This window comes from Hydra viridissima, unplaced genomic scaffold, assembly GCF_058129835.1.
Source record: "Hydra viridissima isolate aposymbiotic clone 2 unplaced genomic scaffold, HvirCarnegie_v1 scaffold_11, whole genome shotgun sequence".
Lineage (NCBI taxonomy): Eukaryota > Metazoa > Cnidaria > Hydrozoa > Anthoathecata > Hydridae > Hydra > Hydra viridissima.
In genome coordinates, this window is record NW_028324310.1 from 9,485,412 (window position 1) to 9,499,796 (window position 14,385).

At 29.2% G+C, this 14,385-nt stretch overlaps 1 protein-coding gene across 6 annotated transcripts in view; it reads right to left on the minus strand.

The window, feature by feature from the left end:
• The window catches only part of LOC145191419 (phosphatidylinositol 3,4,5-trisphosphate 5-phosphatase 2A-like), a 401,680-nt gene that overhangs the window by 10,699 nt on the left and 376,596 nt on the right, over positions 1 to 14,385 (minus strand). For 4 of the 6 annotated variants that reach the window (XM_090067227.1, XM_090067228.1, XM_090067230.1 and 1 more), the window contains 12 exons: positions 14,189 to 14,350; positions 14,010 to 14,064; positions 13,709 to 13,780; positions 12,914 to 13,008; positions 10,820 to 10,913; positions 10,516 to 10,631; positions 10,255 to 10,335; positions 6,776 to 6,893; positions 6,353 to 6,449; positions 581 to 713; positions 373 to 472; positions 5 to 93 (listed from right to left, as the gene is read on the minus strand). In XM_090067227.1, the coding sequence (XP_089923353.1) occupies positions 5 to 93; positions 373 to 472; positions 581 to 713; positions 6,353 to 6,449; positions 6,776 to 6,893; positions 10,255 to 10,335; positions 10,516 to 10,631; positions 10,820 to 10,913; positions 12,914 to 13,008; positions 13,709 to 13,780; positions 14,010 to 14,064; positions 14,189 to 14,350 (1,212 nt within the window). The remainder of the gene's footprint in view (positions 1 to 4; positions 94 to 372; positions 473 to 580; positions 714 to 6,352; positions 6,450 to 6,775; positions 6,894 to 10,254; positions 10,336 to 10,515; positions 10,632 to 10,819; positions 10,914 to 12,913; positions 13,009 to 13,708; positions 13,781 to 14,009; positions 14,065 to 14,188; positions 14,351 to 14,385) is intronic. The other 2 variants (XR_016445128.1, XR_016445129.1) reach the window with 2 other exon arrangements.

Here is a 14,385-nt window from a genome sequence, read left to right on the forward strand (position 1 = left end):
TCACTCCTGTTCGCTTATACTTGGTCCAGCAATATGATGATCGATTACCTCGGGCATATTTGTAAGTTGGTGGAAAAGTCAGTTCTTCTTCTGCTAAAATTTAGATAGAAAAAATTACCATTTTTAACACTTTATAATAGCATAAAGAACTGTAGTAACACACACAGACAAAATGCAAATTTTGTAAACATTTTAATGGACTAAACAACTTGAGTCTCTTATAAAAGCAGCAACTAAAAGGATTTTAAAAAAACCATAGTTTTTTATACTTAAAAAAATTGCAATGAGAGCATTAAATCCAAATAACAAGATCCAATAACAAAAACAATCTGCATTTTTGAAGTGTTCAAATGCAGCAAGCAAAATACTTACAATAATCAATGAAGGCGTTTCCTTTTTTTATTTGTGCAAGAAGTTGGTCAGCACTTAAGAGTATATTCCAATTTTTTGTTATTATGCTTTTTACTATAGTCTAAAACATCATACTTAAAAATAAAAAATCTTTTTGTGATAGATCTTTCTGCATTTAATTTACACTACTTAGCACTAAAAGGATAAATTTAAACAAGAAGTAACTTACCGGAATTTCTAAATCAATTCTGTAATTCAGATCCCCAAACCAAAACAAATAATGGAATGATAATGACAAATCAAAAGAATCCTTCTGCCCAAGATTCAGACCTCGCAAGATGCTGTGATAGTTTTGATTTCTCCTATAGTTAATGGTAATAATTAATGAAAATCAAACTAAGAATTTTCTTTAATGCTTCCATACTTTGACCACACCCAGTCATTATAATACTTTTACCGTAGACTGAGTAAAGGACTTTTTGGTTACTAAATTTATAAAAAAAAGAGCCAAAAATACTGTGTCCACTACAATTTAATTGCTAATGTAAACTAAACTGCAACCAAAGATAATCAAATTTAAAATAACTAAGACATTAAAATAATAGATTAAATATTAAAGTCTATCTTTAATATTAGACACCAAAAAATAGACTGAGGATGAAAAAAACTTTTTCTTCCTTGAACTTTTGTATTTATAAGTGAGTTAAAAAAAATTATTTCAAAAATTTTATTTTTTATTTTAAAATCAAAAAGTTGTAGATTATGAAAATTTTATTTAAGTTTCACTCAACTAGGGAAAGTTTGTGTACCTAGGGCCTCCTTGTACCTAGGGCCACCCCATTCTATTTGAAAACTATTAAAGTCTAAATTATACTTCTAAGTCAACTGATTGAATATACAAATTTCTATTTTTTAATCCTACTTTGAGTCTCCGAGAGCATTGCCACAGGAAGTTATAACTGGAAAATATTTTTTGATTGTCTACAGTAAAGTTTTACTTTTACTATCTTATATTGTTTTACAATTTTAAAGGAAATGCTGTTCTATTGGTTCTTGTATGTAATACTGTTTGTTACTTAAGTACTAAATGCTATATTCAATAAGTTTCCTCTCAATGCAGGTTTTTTAACAAATGACATTTTGCATCAAGTCTTGTACAGCTATTCACGAAAGTTTAAACGATTGCAGAATTTTCAAATCTAATCTTCGGTTTTTCTTGAATAAAAATCTAATGGAAATAGATATCAAAATAATTATTTTTCCAATTTGGTAAATAGGTTATTTGTTAATAGAATAAAAAAAAGTAGGTTTTGTCTCATTACCGTTTACTCAGAAATTTCATTAAAAGGTAGGTGATACAAATTAGGAGGTTTCACAAAAGTTTAAACGATTTTATTTAGGATCAATTATTTGCTAATTAATTGATAAATCCACTGCGAAATTCAATTAACTAGCAAATAATTGAGTAGTTTTTCAATCAAAAAATTCATCACAACATCATCAGGCAGCTTTTAATTCATTAAAAATCAACTTAAAATATTGTGAATTTCAAATTAATTTCAATTGCGTGCAAATGGGTCGAAAATCAGTTTCTAGTGACATCAAATGGCAAGTTATTGGTATGGCAAGATCAAAAAATCACACAAACATTCAAATAGACAAAATGCTTAACATTTCTGAATATTGTGTTAGAGAAATCATCAAAACCTGGGAACTTACCAAGGAGGTCTCCGACATGCCGCGTACTGGGAGACCATCCAAACTCAGCAACGGTGACAAAAATGGTATATTCAGAATGAGCAGAGAAAACCCCAGACTCAGCTACAAAAAGCTAGCACAAATCTTCAATGAGTCAAAAAATAATTCAAAAGTTAGCAGAGAGCTCGTGAGACGAACATTGTCGGACAAAGATATTGGAATGTACATAGCTGCTAAAAAACCTATTCTTTCAATCACGGATAAACGTAAACGACGAGTGTGGTCCAAAGAAAGGCTGGACTGGTCTGTAGAACAGTGGGCAAAAGTTATTTGGAGTGATGAAGCTAACTTTCAAGTTGTAAACTGCAAGGGAAGAATCTATGTCAAAAGATTTGCAACTGAGAAATATTCAGACAGGTTTTTGCAACATCGTCGACAAGGCGGTAGAGGTTCGGTTGGCATCTGGGGATGTTTTTCTCACAAAGGTATAGGCTTCTGTGAGCTGTATGAAGGCCGAATTAATCAATACACCTACAAGAACACATTGGAAATGTGTTTAGTTCCATCAATCAGACACTTGTATGGCAGAAGCAAGCAATTCATCTTTCAACAAGACAGGGCTTCAGCTCATACAGCACACTCAATCAAAGAATATTTTTTGAAAAAAAAGTTCAATGTGATGCCCTGGTGCCCTAGATCACCAGATCTCAACCCAATCAAAAATATTTGGTCTTGGATCGACAATCAACTGACATACCATGAAATTCAATCAACTCAGCATTTAAAGCAGCTTTTGAATGAGTACTGGCTGAAGGTACCTCGCGTGATGTGCATGAAATTAGTTGAATCAATGCATAAACGAGTTTATCTTTGCTATAAAAACAAAGAAGGACACTTCAAATATTAATTTCGTTTTTTTTTTTTCATTTTTTGTTCGAATGTTGCAATTCGTTTAAACTTTTGTGCTTCCTATTTTTCCTATAAGATTTTTTGTAATAGCTTTTTTCTAACTAAATATTAAAATTTTTATAAAATGTTCATATTCATTTTAAAGCTAATTACTTTTTCTTTAATAAATAAAAAAAATTAAGTCGATATCATTTTACAGTTTTTCTTTATTAAAAAAAAACCAAACATACTTGATAAAAATTCTGCAATCGTTTAAACTTTCGTGAATAGCTGTACCTAGGGCCATGTGTGTTTCTCTAATAAAGTATTTGTTTAATCATAAGGTAGATTGTTTAATTCCGATCGGTGCAGAGTATTTTTTTTTGCAGTTGTTTTATGGATACTTTTTTATGAATAAAATTATTCATCAATTTTACTTAGTCAATTTTTGTTATCTATATGGAATTGAATTCTGTTACTGTCAGAATTCTTTGTGTAATCATTATTAGGATGCTTTTACAGTGAAGTGATAAACTTTTATTTTAAATTTTATTTTTTGATTAAAAGAGTTTTAAACTTAACTGCACGGTGGTACTTTTTGAATTTATTTCAGAAGATATGACAGCCATGGTCCTACATTATGAGGAAAAAATTGAAGTGAGGAATAATATATAATTTTTTGGTTTTCAGTTCAAAAATATCGCCCACCAAAAAATATAAGATTTGTTCTTTGTGTAATAATGTTATTGAAAGTGAAGCAGCATGTTATTTCATAGATCCTTGTTACTGAATATAAAGCGTAAATTGAGACTCTCAGAAGTTTTGCAATTCAAACATTGCATAAAATGTATGGCCCTCTCAGCACAAATATTGCTGCGCTGGCTGTCAATTATCACAGGTTCTATACTCCAGTGGATATCAAAATCTGAAAACCAAATGTCCAGCCGAATTCTAAAAATAAATAAACAAATCCTCTGCAATCAATTTCTTGTTTGAGGTAACAAAAGAAAACCAGGATAGCATAGATTCCACGTGAATTCCACTGAGCATTGCTCAAATTGGGCAGTCCACAGAATTTAATGTACAGGAATTCTCCATTGTCCCTTACAATATCATTGACCAAATTTTATGCAATGTCTGGAGAACGAGTAGCACCTCCTAAAATTTCATTCATAGCATGTTTTAAAATGCAGTCCAAAACATGATGTTGGCAGCCAACATACTATGCCACAGGTAAATTCAGCAATTTCTACTGATGCTGGCGTCCGAACCTGGCGTTTATTAAACTTTATTTTCTTTTTGTAAATGTACCAGGTATTTTGAATTTTATTTATTTTAAAAATAACCTGGTATTCATTAAATTTATCTTTCATTTTAAAAATGTATATTTTGTTATCATTCCTCTCTAAAAATATTTTTGGTTTCTTAATGATTTTTTTTAGATACCTAGGAATAATATTGGAAAAAAGCAATCAAAACCTAATGCAGATAGTGTAACTCTTGCTGCAGAAGCAGTAATGAAGGATAGATTTCCAGTTAGGAGTGCAGTACAAAATTTTAGTATCAGCAGAATAACGCTGCAAAGACATAAAATTATGAACCAAAACTGTTAATACTGAACAAAAATACTGAACAAGGTATTCTGATTTTATGAAAAGAAATAATAAGTTTCTTTCACTCAGGAAGTCCCAGGCCACAAGTTTAGCAAGAGCCACCAGTTTCAACTAAGCAAACATTTCTTTATCATTTTCAAAATATCTTACAGTCTTTTCAAAATATAGATTTTTACCTGAATGCAACTTTAATGTGGACAAAACAGGTATTACAAATGTCCACACACCAATTAAGGTTCTTGCCCCAAAAGCCAAAAAACAGCTTGGGAGTTTGTTTTCTGGTGAACGATGAACTAATATAGCTATTATTAGCTGTGTGAATACAATTGGAAACTTCATACCCCTTATGATGATTTTTCCAAGAGTAAACTTCAAAAGTCATATGTTTAAAGAAACATCTCCAGGAAAAAAACTCTAAAAAATTTTCACTATTTGACCTCCACTTAAAAGTGGATGGTCAAATAGTGAAAATGTTTTAGAGTTTTTGAAACATTTTATTTATCACATCAAATGTTTCATAGATCAGCCATTATTATTACTATTGGATAACCATGAAAGTCATGTGAGTATTGAAACAATTACTTTGGCTAAATAAAAAAGTATAATAATCCTTATTTTTCCTCTATATACCAGCGATAAGCTTCAACCGTTAGACAGAGATGTGTTTTGACCCTTAAAAAATACTACAGCACAGCTTGTAGTAATTGGATGCTGTCCAACCCAGGAAAACCAATCACCATATATGATGTTGCAGAGAAGATTGGTAAATCTTATTCTTTGACTTTTACTCCTTTAAACACTCTTTCAGGCTTTTGTGTGTCTGGTGTATGGCTAGTTAATCAAAACATATTCACTGATGATAAATATTTAAGTTCAAATGTAATCAACAGTCCTAATCCAGCATTAGATTGCCCAAATAATTACATTTCTGACAAATAAAATGAGTTAATAAAAGATTCATCAATAATTTTCTCAAAAAAATTATATTTCTGTACAAGAAAATGATTTGTCAGTTATGGAAATAGACTTTTCTATATCAAAATCTATTTCATGTATAACACCAGAACAGGTCTGTGCTTTTCCAAAAGCAAAACCTTTTTCATCTAAAAAAGGAGGTAGAAAACCAGGTAGGTGCAGAATTCTCACTGACACTGCAGAAAGAAATACTTTTACACTTAAACATGTAACAAAAATTGCACAGGCAAAAAAAAGGAAAACTTGTTTATAATCATTGATTTGAATAGAATCAGCAATTTTAAACATTTTTAAATGCTGGAAATTTTAAGGCAGCAATATTTATAACAATAAACAAATTCCTAGAAAACAATATAAGATTTCCCATGTAACTAATAAAATTTGTCATAAAATTTGATGTCTATTGATTCTAATTTTCAGAGAGTGACCCTAGGTACAATAAAAAAAAGCCAATTGTACCAATGGCCACTAATTTTCAAACCTTTCTACATGACATACTTTTATATTTATAGTCAATATACTAATGTCAATAGAAAGTAATTAGTATAGAGATGTGACCATAACAGTTTTATCATTTGTTGACAAATATTAGGCCTCAAAATGGGACATTGAAAAAGCTGGCCTTAGGTACACAAACTTCCCTTACTAGGTTCATGCTATTTTTTACAAAGCATGAAATTTTACAAGTTATCTTTGACAGTAAGTTTGCACTGGATAATTTGTTAAACGTGCTGTAATTATGCAGGGAAATAGTATTTACATTGATTGTATGATTACAGAACTAAGGTTAACATTAAACAAGACTGAGAAATGTTTACAGGAAATACCTTAGGACATTTTCATTTCCAGAGGTGAGATGACAATTCACAAAACAAAAAGAAGTTTGGCCAATGTTAAAGGAAACTCCAACAGCCCCTTTGTTACCTGAAATTTTAGAGAAAATATTAAAGAATTGAAACTTTGTTTAATTTAGAAGAAGTTGCTGGCTCAATTCCTTCTAAATTAGTCACATAAGCTTCTAAATTATCTTTTACAAGTAAACTTAATTGAGTTCAACAAGAAACTGTTTTTAATTTTACAATCATGTAAAAACACACAAAATGAGTGTACAAGTAAACAAAAAGAAGAAAAGCATTAAGACGACAGAGTAAAATAAAAAAAAAAAAAAACTACATTACAAAATAAAATATAGTAAAATAAACCAAAATTAAAAATAAGTATCTGAATTAGGTGCATAATTTTAAGCTTACCTAAAGTATTGGCAATTCCAGTTTTAACTGATGAGTGCTTCACTTTATTTATGAGATTCATTAACTCAGACTTAACTATGATGACAAGACATATACCCCATAGAGATACACATCTCACCTGAAAGAACGAAATTTTTCAGAGCATAAGAAAGAATTACAGAAAATTAAATTTTAAATCTAAGATAAATTATATTTATTTATTCTATAAATATAGTCTTGCTATTTTAAACTTTATTCCTATATATATATATATATATATATATATATATATATATATATATATATATATATATATATATATATATATATATATATATATATATATATATATATATATAAATAAGCTTTTAACATCATTAAACACTTGATGGAGTTTTGACCTTTGCTTTTTATAGCAAAAACGATAGTCATCCTTTGTTTAAAATTTTTCATTAGAAATATAAAAAAATTGCATGCACAGTGATAAATTGAACAAAACTGCCTTGTTAATCATTTACAATAAAGACTTATTAAACATCCATTTTATTATTTATGATATACTTCAGCAACTAATCACATTTTTTAGAAAAGAAAAAAAAAAAAATCTACATGTCAGAGTTTAGCACCTAAAGAAAAACATTTTAACTAAACTCAATGAAAACTTGTTATCAACTCGATTAAACAAAGAAATTCTTACACTGTACACATTAAAATTTAGCACATTTCTGAGACAAAACCTTATAGTCAAAGATACTGAGTTGATAAAAGATAAAGGAAAAAACTTTTATCTCATCAAATAAACAAACTAATAAGGTTTAGTTTACATCAATGTAACTGCCTTCAGCTGTGATCACTGCTTCAATCTGATATAGGAATATTGAGCAGGTCTTCTTGATGTTTTAGTCTCTTAGCCCAGTTCAGGGCTAAAATACTGAGCTGATGAGTTTTTCAGTGTTAGGGTTCTGTTACTTATAAGTTTGGTATTAGATAAGATTAGGAGGGTTTGATAAGGTTAGATAAGATTAGGAGGGTTGGGGCCAGATATTCAGGTGTTCAACAGGCCACTGCTGAGTAACAATGGTCTTGTGGCATGGAGCTCCATCTTGCATGAGAACATAATTTGCAGGCTCAGGATAATTGGCTTGAGGCATCAGAAGATCTTAGGCTATGCTTTTTATTGCCTTGGTATTTTTACAAAACATCATCAAAGTTGAGAGCCAAATTTTAACATGTATACAGTATACAGTAGAAAAGTAGAAAAGTTATAAATAATCCTTTTTTTAACATTAAGAACCAATATAAAGAAGTACAAACTATATGTCACATTTAAAATTTGTACTGGACAAAGAAGAAAGCCAAAAAAAGTATAGGAAATAATCTAAAAAAAATTGCTGGAACTAAAATTTCACGAAGATCAATTAGAAATTGTATTCATACAGCTGGGTTTAGCAAATATATAGCTTGTAAGAAAAGATTTTATATAACTTGTAACAAAAAATATATAAAGAAACAACTGAACTTTGCAAAAAAGCATTTTTCAATGCTACTATCTTTTTGGAAGAATGTTCTTTGATCTGAGGAAACCAAGTTTAACTTAAATCAAACAGAGCACAAAGAATTTGGCAAAAAAGGAGTGATAAAAACTTTATTTGTTAACTACACTTAACCGCAAAATTCATGCACCACTTATACATTTTGATTTATTTTAATTGTCGTCAGTATTATCATAAACTTTGACAAACATATTAAGAATAGAAGACATGAACACAATTAATTTGATGATAATAATAAAATTGACTTTGAGGATAGTGAAAAAAAAAAAAAAATGCACACTAATACAGCTTAACCCTTAAATGCATAGTGTTACAGAAATGCAATATTTATTTAACACATATACAACATTTTTAAGATTAGTTTAAAAATCAAAATATCAAAATTAAATAAAATAAGATAAAATAAGATATCAAAATTGAAATATCATTTTCAAATTTTTTTTTTAAACAAACAGACCTCAAAATACATGTATGATTTTTTCTGATGTTTTTAAAAAAATCATGCATTTAAGGGTTAAATTGAAACATTTTCGAGTTATCAATGTCTAGTGTTACCATCTTTTGATGTTATTACAGCCTGACAGCGCCGTGGCGTACTTTTAATTAGAGATCTAATCATTTCTTGAGGGATATCTTCCCACACCCGGATAAGACTTTGTCGCAGCTCATATAGGCTGTTAGGTGGTGGATGTTGGCTTCTAACATGGATCCCATTATGTCTCAGAGATTTTCTATTGTGTTCATATCTGGACTGCAAGCTGGTGACTCCAAAACTTCAATATTAACATTATTTAAGTATTCAGTAAAAATATGCAAAAGGTACCATAAAAGGTTCTAAGTTGTCTGCTATGTATCGTTGAGAAGTCAGACATCCACAATCAACAACAAAAAGTTCTGTGCGATCTGTTAAATATATTCCACCCCATACCACCAATGAGCCACCTCCATATAAAGTGGTTTCTCAAATGTTACAAGTGAAATATCTTTCATTTGGTCTTCTGTACACTCTTTGGTGGCGATCAGAACTTACAAGGCAAACCCTTGACTCATCTGTAAATAAGACCTGTCCCCAATCATGCATTTCCCAATTCATATGCCTCCTTGCAAAAGCCAGTCTGTTTCTTTGGTGGTCTACAGACAATCTGCTGCCTGAGGTTTTAAATTTAAAGTACAAAGTCTTCTTCTTATGGTATCTCGACTAACAGCAGTTCCATGAACCTCAGCAAGCTGTATTTGGAGACTTCATGCAGTAGTGAACCGTTCTCTCAGTGTTCGAAGCATTAAAAATTAGTCCTCCATGGCATTGTAGCTCATGGACTGTATTGGCCAAGTCATCTAGTGTGATGATTGGTCTCTACAAACCTTTGTAGAATCCTACTGAGTGTTGTATTAGACAGTCCAAATCTTCTAGCAAGTTGGCAATTTGTTAATTCTTCATTAGACAAAGTAAAAATTGCAACAGATTCATCACAACTTAAATTTCATCTACAAAGCTGCATTGCAAATAGATATGTTGCTCAAATGACAGTTATCTTTTCTACTGTTAAAGCAATGTAAAACCAATACATATTTTTCTTTTAGAAGTGAGGTTTAATTACAGCAAAACTTGCTACTTATGAAAAGCTGGTTTGATTTCGAAATTAAATAAGGGAAACAGAACAAAACCTACAAAAAGCGTAACTAAAAATACTATTATCATTTTTGTAATTGATAAATCTGGGAAATACATAATATTTTCAAAATAAGTCAGAATTTATAAGTGGTGCGTTAATTTTGTAGTTAAGTGTATTTTAGAAAAAAATAAGTATGCAATAAGTATGTAAGTAAATGTATATAACATTTTGTTGACAAAGTTAAAGTACACAGTTTACTCATAAATGATTGCACAATTAAATTTTGTCCTGAATGTAATAACGCAGGTTAATACATCATACCTTAAATACTTACTAATTTAAAATCTTTATTATACAAATTTGTAAGTTCAACCATCATTCTTTTAATCCATTCTTTTTGATGGTATGGACTCTCCTAAAAAATTTAAATGAAAAAAACAACAACATGGAATACACAAGCAAATAAAAAAAACAAAAAAGAATATTATTTATGCATTGAATTGAGGAATTAGATGAATAGAAAAAAATAAAATCAAAAAAAAAAACAACAACAATATAATCTATAAATTATATTTTGGATTTTAAATATTAAAACCTGAGTTCCAATAGCATAAATATCAGCAGCCACAGGTAGCAAATCAGACTGTTGCGTCTTTCCACTGCCAAAACAATTAAACCAATCAGTTATACTTGGTGGAGCAACAGCGTTGCCTAAAAAAACACTCATACCCTTAGGCTAGTTTAACTGCTACTTAAAAGTTTTTTAAATGTACACAGTAATGATTTGTATTAAAAAAAAAATGGTAGAAAAGAATGAAGAAAGTTAAGGGAAATAAGCTTCCATTTTTATCAAGTAAATATTATTTTAATTTAGATTTAATAGTAACAAAAAACTTTACCCATATTCCAAGTCCCAATAAATATAGAGAGTTTTGCATCATTTGAATATGATTTCTTCATCTGTAGAACTGTTTGACAAAAATTCTCTCTTGCCTAAATTTTAATTAGAAACACAAGTAAGAATTAAAAGGTCAGGTTTAACACAGGTTAAGCAAGTTCTTTAGTTCTTAATACTGAAAGCATAACTGCTTAAGAAAAAGCAGCTGAAACCCAAAGAAACCTAAACAACTTAAAACGTAGGATGCATTTTATGATGCGTTTTTTAACAGAATTACAATAAAAGTATTGAAATTAAACCAAACTTTTGAAACCTATCAATAAAAGAAACTAAAATAAAATTTTTTGTTACAGTAAACTTATACAGGATCTAATCCAACCAATTTACTAGATTCCTTGCTGTCCACAGTACACGTCATAGATTTAAATAAGGGATTTTTATTACTTATACAAATTGTTTTAATATTTTGGTGGCATCTTTTAATTATCAATTGTGAAAAACAAATTCATTCTTATTTCTTCTTTCTTTTTTTTTTTTTGAATTACAAAAGATTTTATTTTAGTTTTAGTTACTACTGATTCTTCAACTAAAGATAATACATTGACATTTCAAAGTTGCATATGATCAAAGTTGTATATTAAAGAAGTTTTGAACATTTAACAAAAAATGAACAAACAACTCAATTCTCTTTTTTTATTTATTTAACCTACATGTGAAAACAGAACTTCTAAACAAATTTTTTTTGTCACTTAACCTTCCCAAATCACTTATTATTTGGTCTGTGTACATTATCAGATGAAAGAACATAAAAATGAACTATGAAGCACACATAGATCTTGTTCAACCCTAAAAGCTTATTTCAGGAATTGTGGAAGTGCTAAATGCTTTAAAACAAATACATCCTATAGACTTAAAATTTTATATAATTTTGTAAATTAAATCAAATTATTAGTCTATGGGGATGTACAAATGTCTAGGAAAGTGAAAGAAAACACTGTTTAGGATAATATATAACCCTATGAGATTCATGAGAATAATGGCTAAGCAGCTTGAGGTGCTGAAGTCAACCATCAAAAAGGTGGTCAAACATAACCTGGGGGCAAGTCACAATCCAGGACACCAGATCTACTTAATGCACTGGTTAGTCTTCAGCAAGTAAGGCCTCAAGTTTGAATTAAAGGTTTTTTCAATACTTTAGAAAGAAAATATCTACCCTGGGCCTAATTATCCAGATCACTCTGAAGTTGTTCTGATTCAAGATGCAGCTTCTTGCCACATTTTAAAGAAGACATGGTTGAAAAATAGTCTTTAATACTCTCTAAAAACCATGTGGCTTTCTGATTCCCCAGACCTAAACCACTGGACTCAGAAGCTTTCAAAGCCTGCAATATTATATGCCTAAATGTGACTTGTCTAAAGATGACAGGCCCGAAGGAAGCCTCAATAACAATCACAAACTGAGCCTAAATATGTACAAGAAAATATGTACAGTTTTTAAATTTTTAAATTTCCGTCAAAACTGGTGAAGTTATGGTCTTTTTTAGAAAAATGGTCTAAGATTTTGCACTTGCATGACAAACTTGTAATTAATATGCTAACTTTTAAAAAAATATAAAACTTTTTTTTTGTCTGTATTAGGTTATATACTGTATATAGCACAGTTAGAGGAAAGAACATCAACTCATTTAATTTTATCAATAATATTGCTTAAATATTTATAAATACATTTTAATATGGGCTTATAGAATATGTGCTTCAGTAAAAAAACAATTGGAGATGCCTCCCTTAGTACTAAAAATACTTAAGTCATAGAACAAGTATTCTGTAAAAATCATCCAGTTTTAGTTCATAAAATTACAAAATTTTAAATAGGATTGCTTATAGAAGTTATTTAGGTATTTCATTTTCATATTTATTCAATATATAGGGGGAAAAAAAAAATACTGCTAAGCTTCATTCAGATAAAAATGTGACTTAAGTAACTTTTAGCATTGAGGCTTTCAATTATTTTAAAAAAGTGATGATAGACAAATTATTACGTTGACCCCCTTTAGAAGTAAATTTGAAATAAATTTCTTTTCATTTTAACACTTACTTTAAAGTTTTCAAAGTAAACATTCCTTATGCTGGAATTGTTAATCACAATACTTAGCTTGGTCTTGGAGTTGTTTGATTTAATTAATTGAAGAACTAAAAGAAAAAAGAAATATTAATAAAAAATGCATTTTAAAACATACTTTTCTAAAAGAAAGACAACAGAGTTACAATTGTACACTGATCAGTGGAAGAGTTCTATGAAAAGCATTACTAAATCTTCTAGATTTAGCAAGCTTTTTCACAGAACTCATTCACTGATCAGTGATAAATTCATAAAAAATATATGTACAGTCTCTTGTAGTTTAATTGCAACAACTTGTTTATTGGGTTGGTACAGACACATTCTGGATTCTTTACAAATTAACATGTTCTGCTTTAGTTTTCCTTACGCTTTAATGTTTTGCTTTAGTTATCAATCGAGTAAAAAAATTTCTTTTTCCCTCAAATGTGTCTTAATAGGTCTGATTACTTTCCTCTTTTATAGTTTTAACTTTATGATACCATTCAAAATGTTACTTCCATATCTCACTGATATTAACATACTACCTAAAAATGTACCAGATACTTTGTGGAAAATGGGGATCAAGTGCATAGATTAATACTTAAATTTTGGAAAGAGTTCACATTTATTTATGTTCTATTCATTTCCTATTATTGTTGATACTGCAAATAAATCTGAATAAAAAACTGTTTTAAAAACATTTTAACAAAATTAGAATACATTTTAACAAAATAAGAACAAATTTTAATGAAAACATAAAAGTGTAAATAGGAAAAAAAATTCATAATAAACCTTTTTCTACATCATAAGTAATTGAATCTTTATCATTAAAATCGCTAATACTTTTGCTAAACTTTATCTGGCCTATAAGAGAAAAAAAACTCACTGAAAGAATCTTTTTTGAATATTATTGTAATTCGATAACATTTGTAAGAAATATTTCTAGCATAGTAATATTTATAAAAGATAATATCTAGATACAATAAGAATGTCTGCAGAATTACTATATTCTTATAATTGCTAATCTATAAATTGCTTATTACCAGCTACATTACAACAATAACATAAAGAGTTAATGTAATTGAAAACTTACGAGCTTTAACATCCAGATAAATTCCTGTTTTATATTTTAGAGTCCCACTTGTTACCTGAAAGCAGAGTTTATGTTTATTTCTCAAAGGTTGAAAAAATAGAAAAAAAAGACATTTCCTGCTCAACATGCAAAATACCCCATGGAAAAGGTTAGAAAAAAAAAAAAAAAAAAATGCAAACCTCAAAAATATGTCCAAAACTATTTTGAGCTAAACCAGCTGAAGGTTGCAGTTTTTTACACGACACAACTTTGTTTTCAATGTTTAGTTCCAAATATTCAGTTTCAGTTTTTCCAGAAACAAGAGTTGAAGTTCCACTGTATTCTTCAAAAATTTTACAAGCCTTAAAAAACACTTTTATAAGCTATAATTGTATTT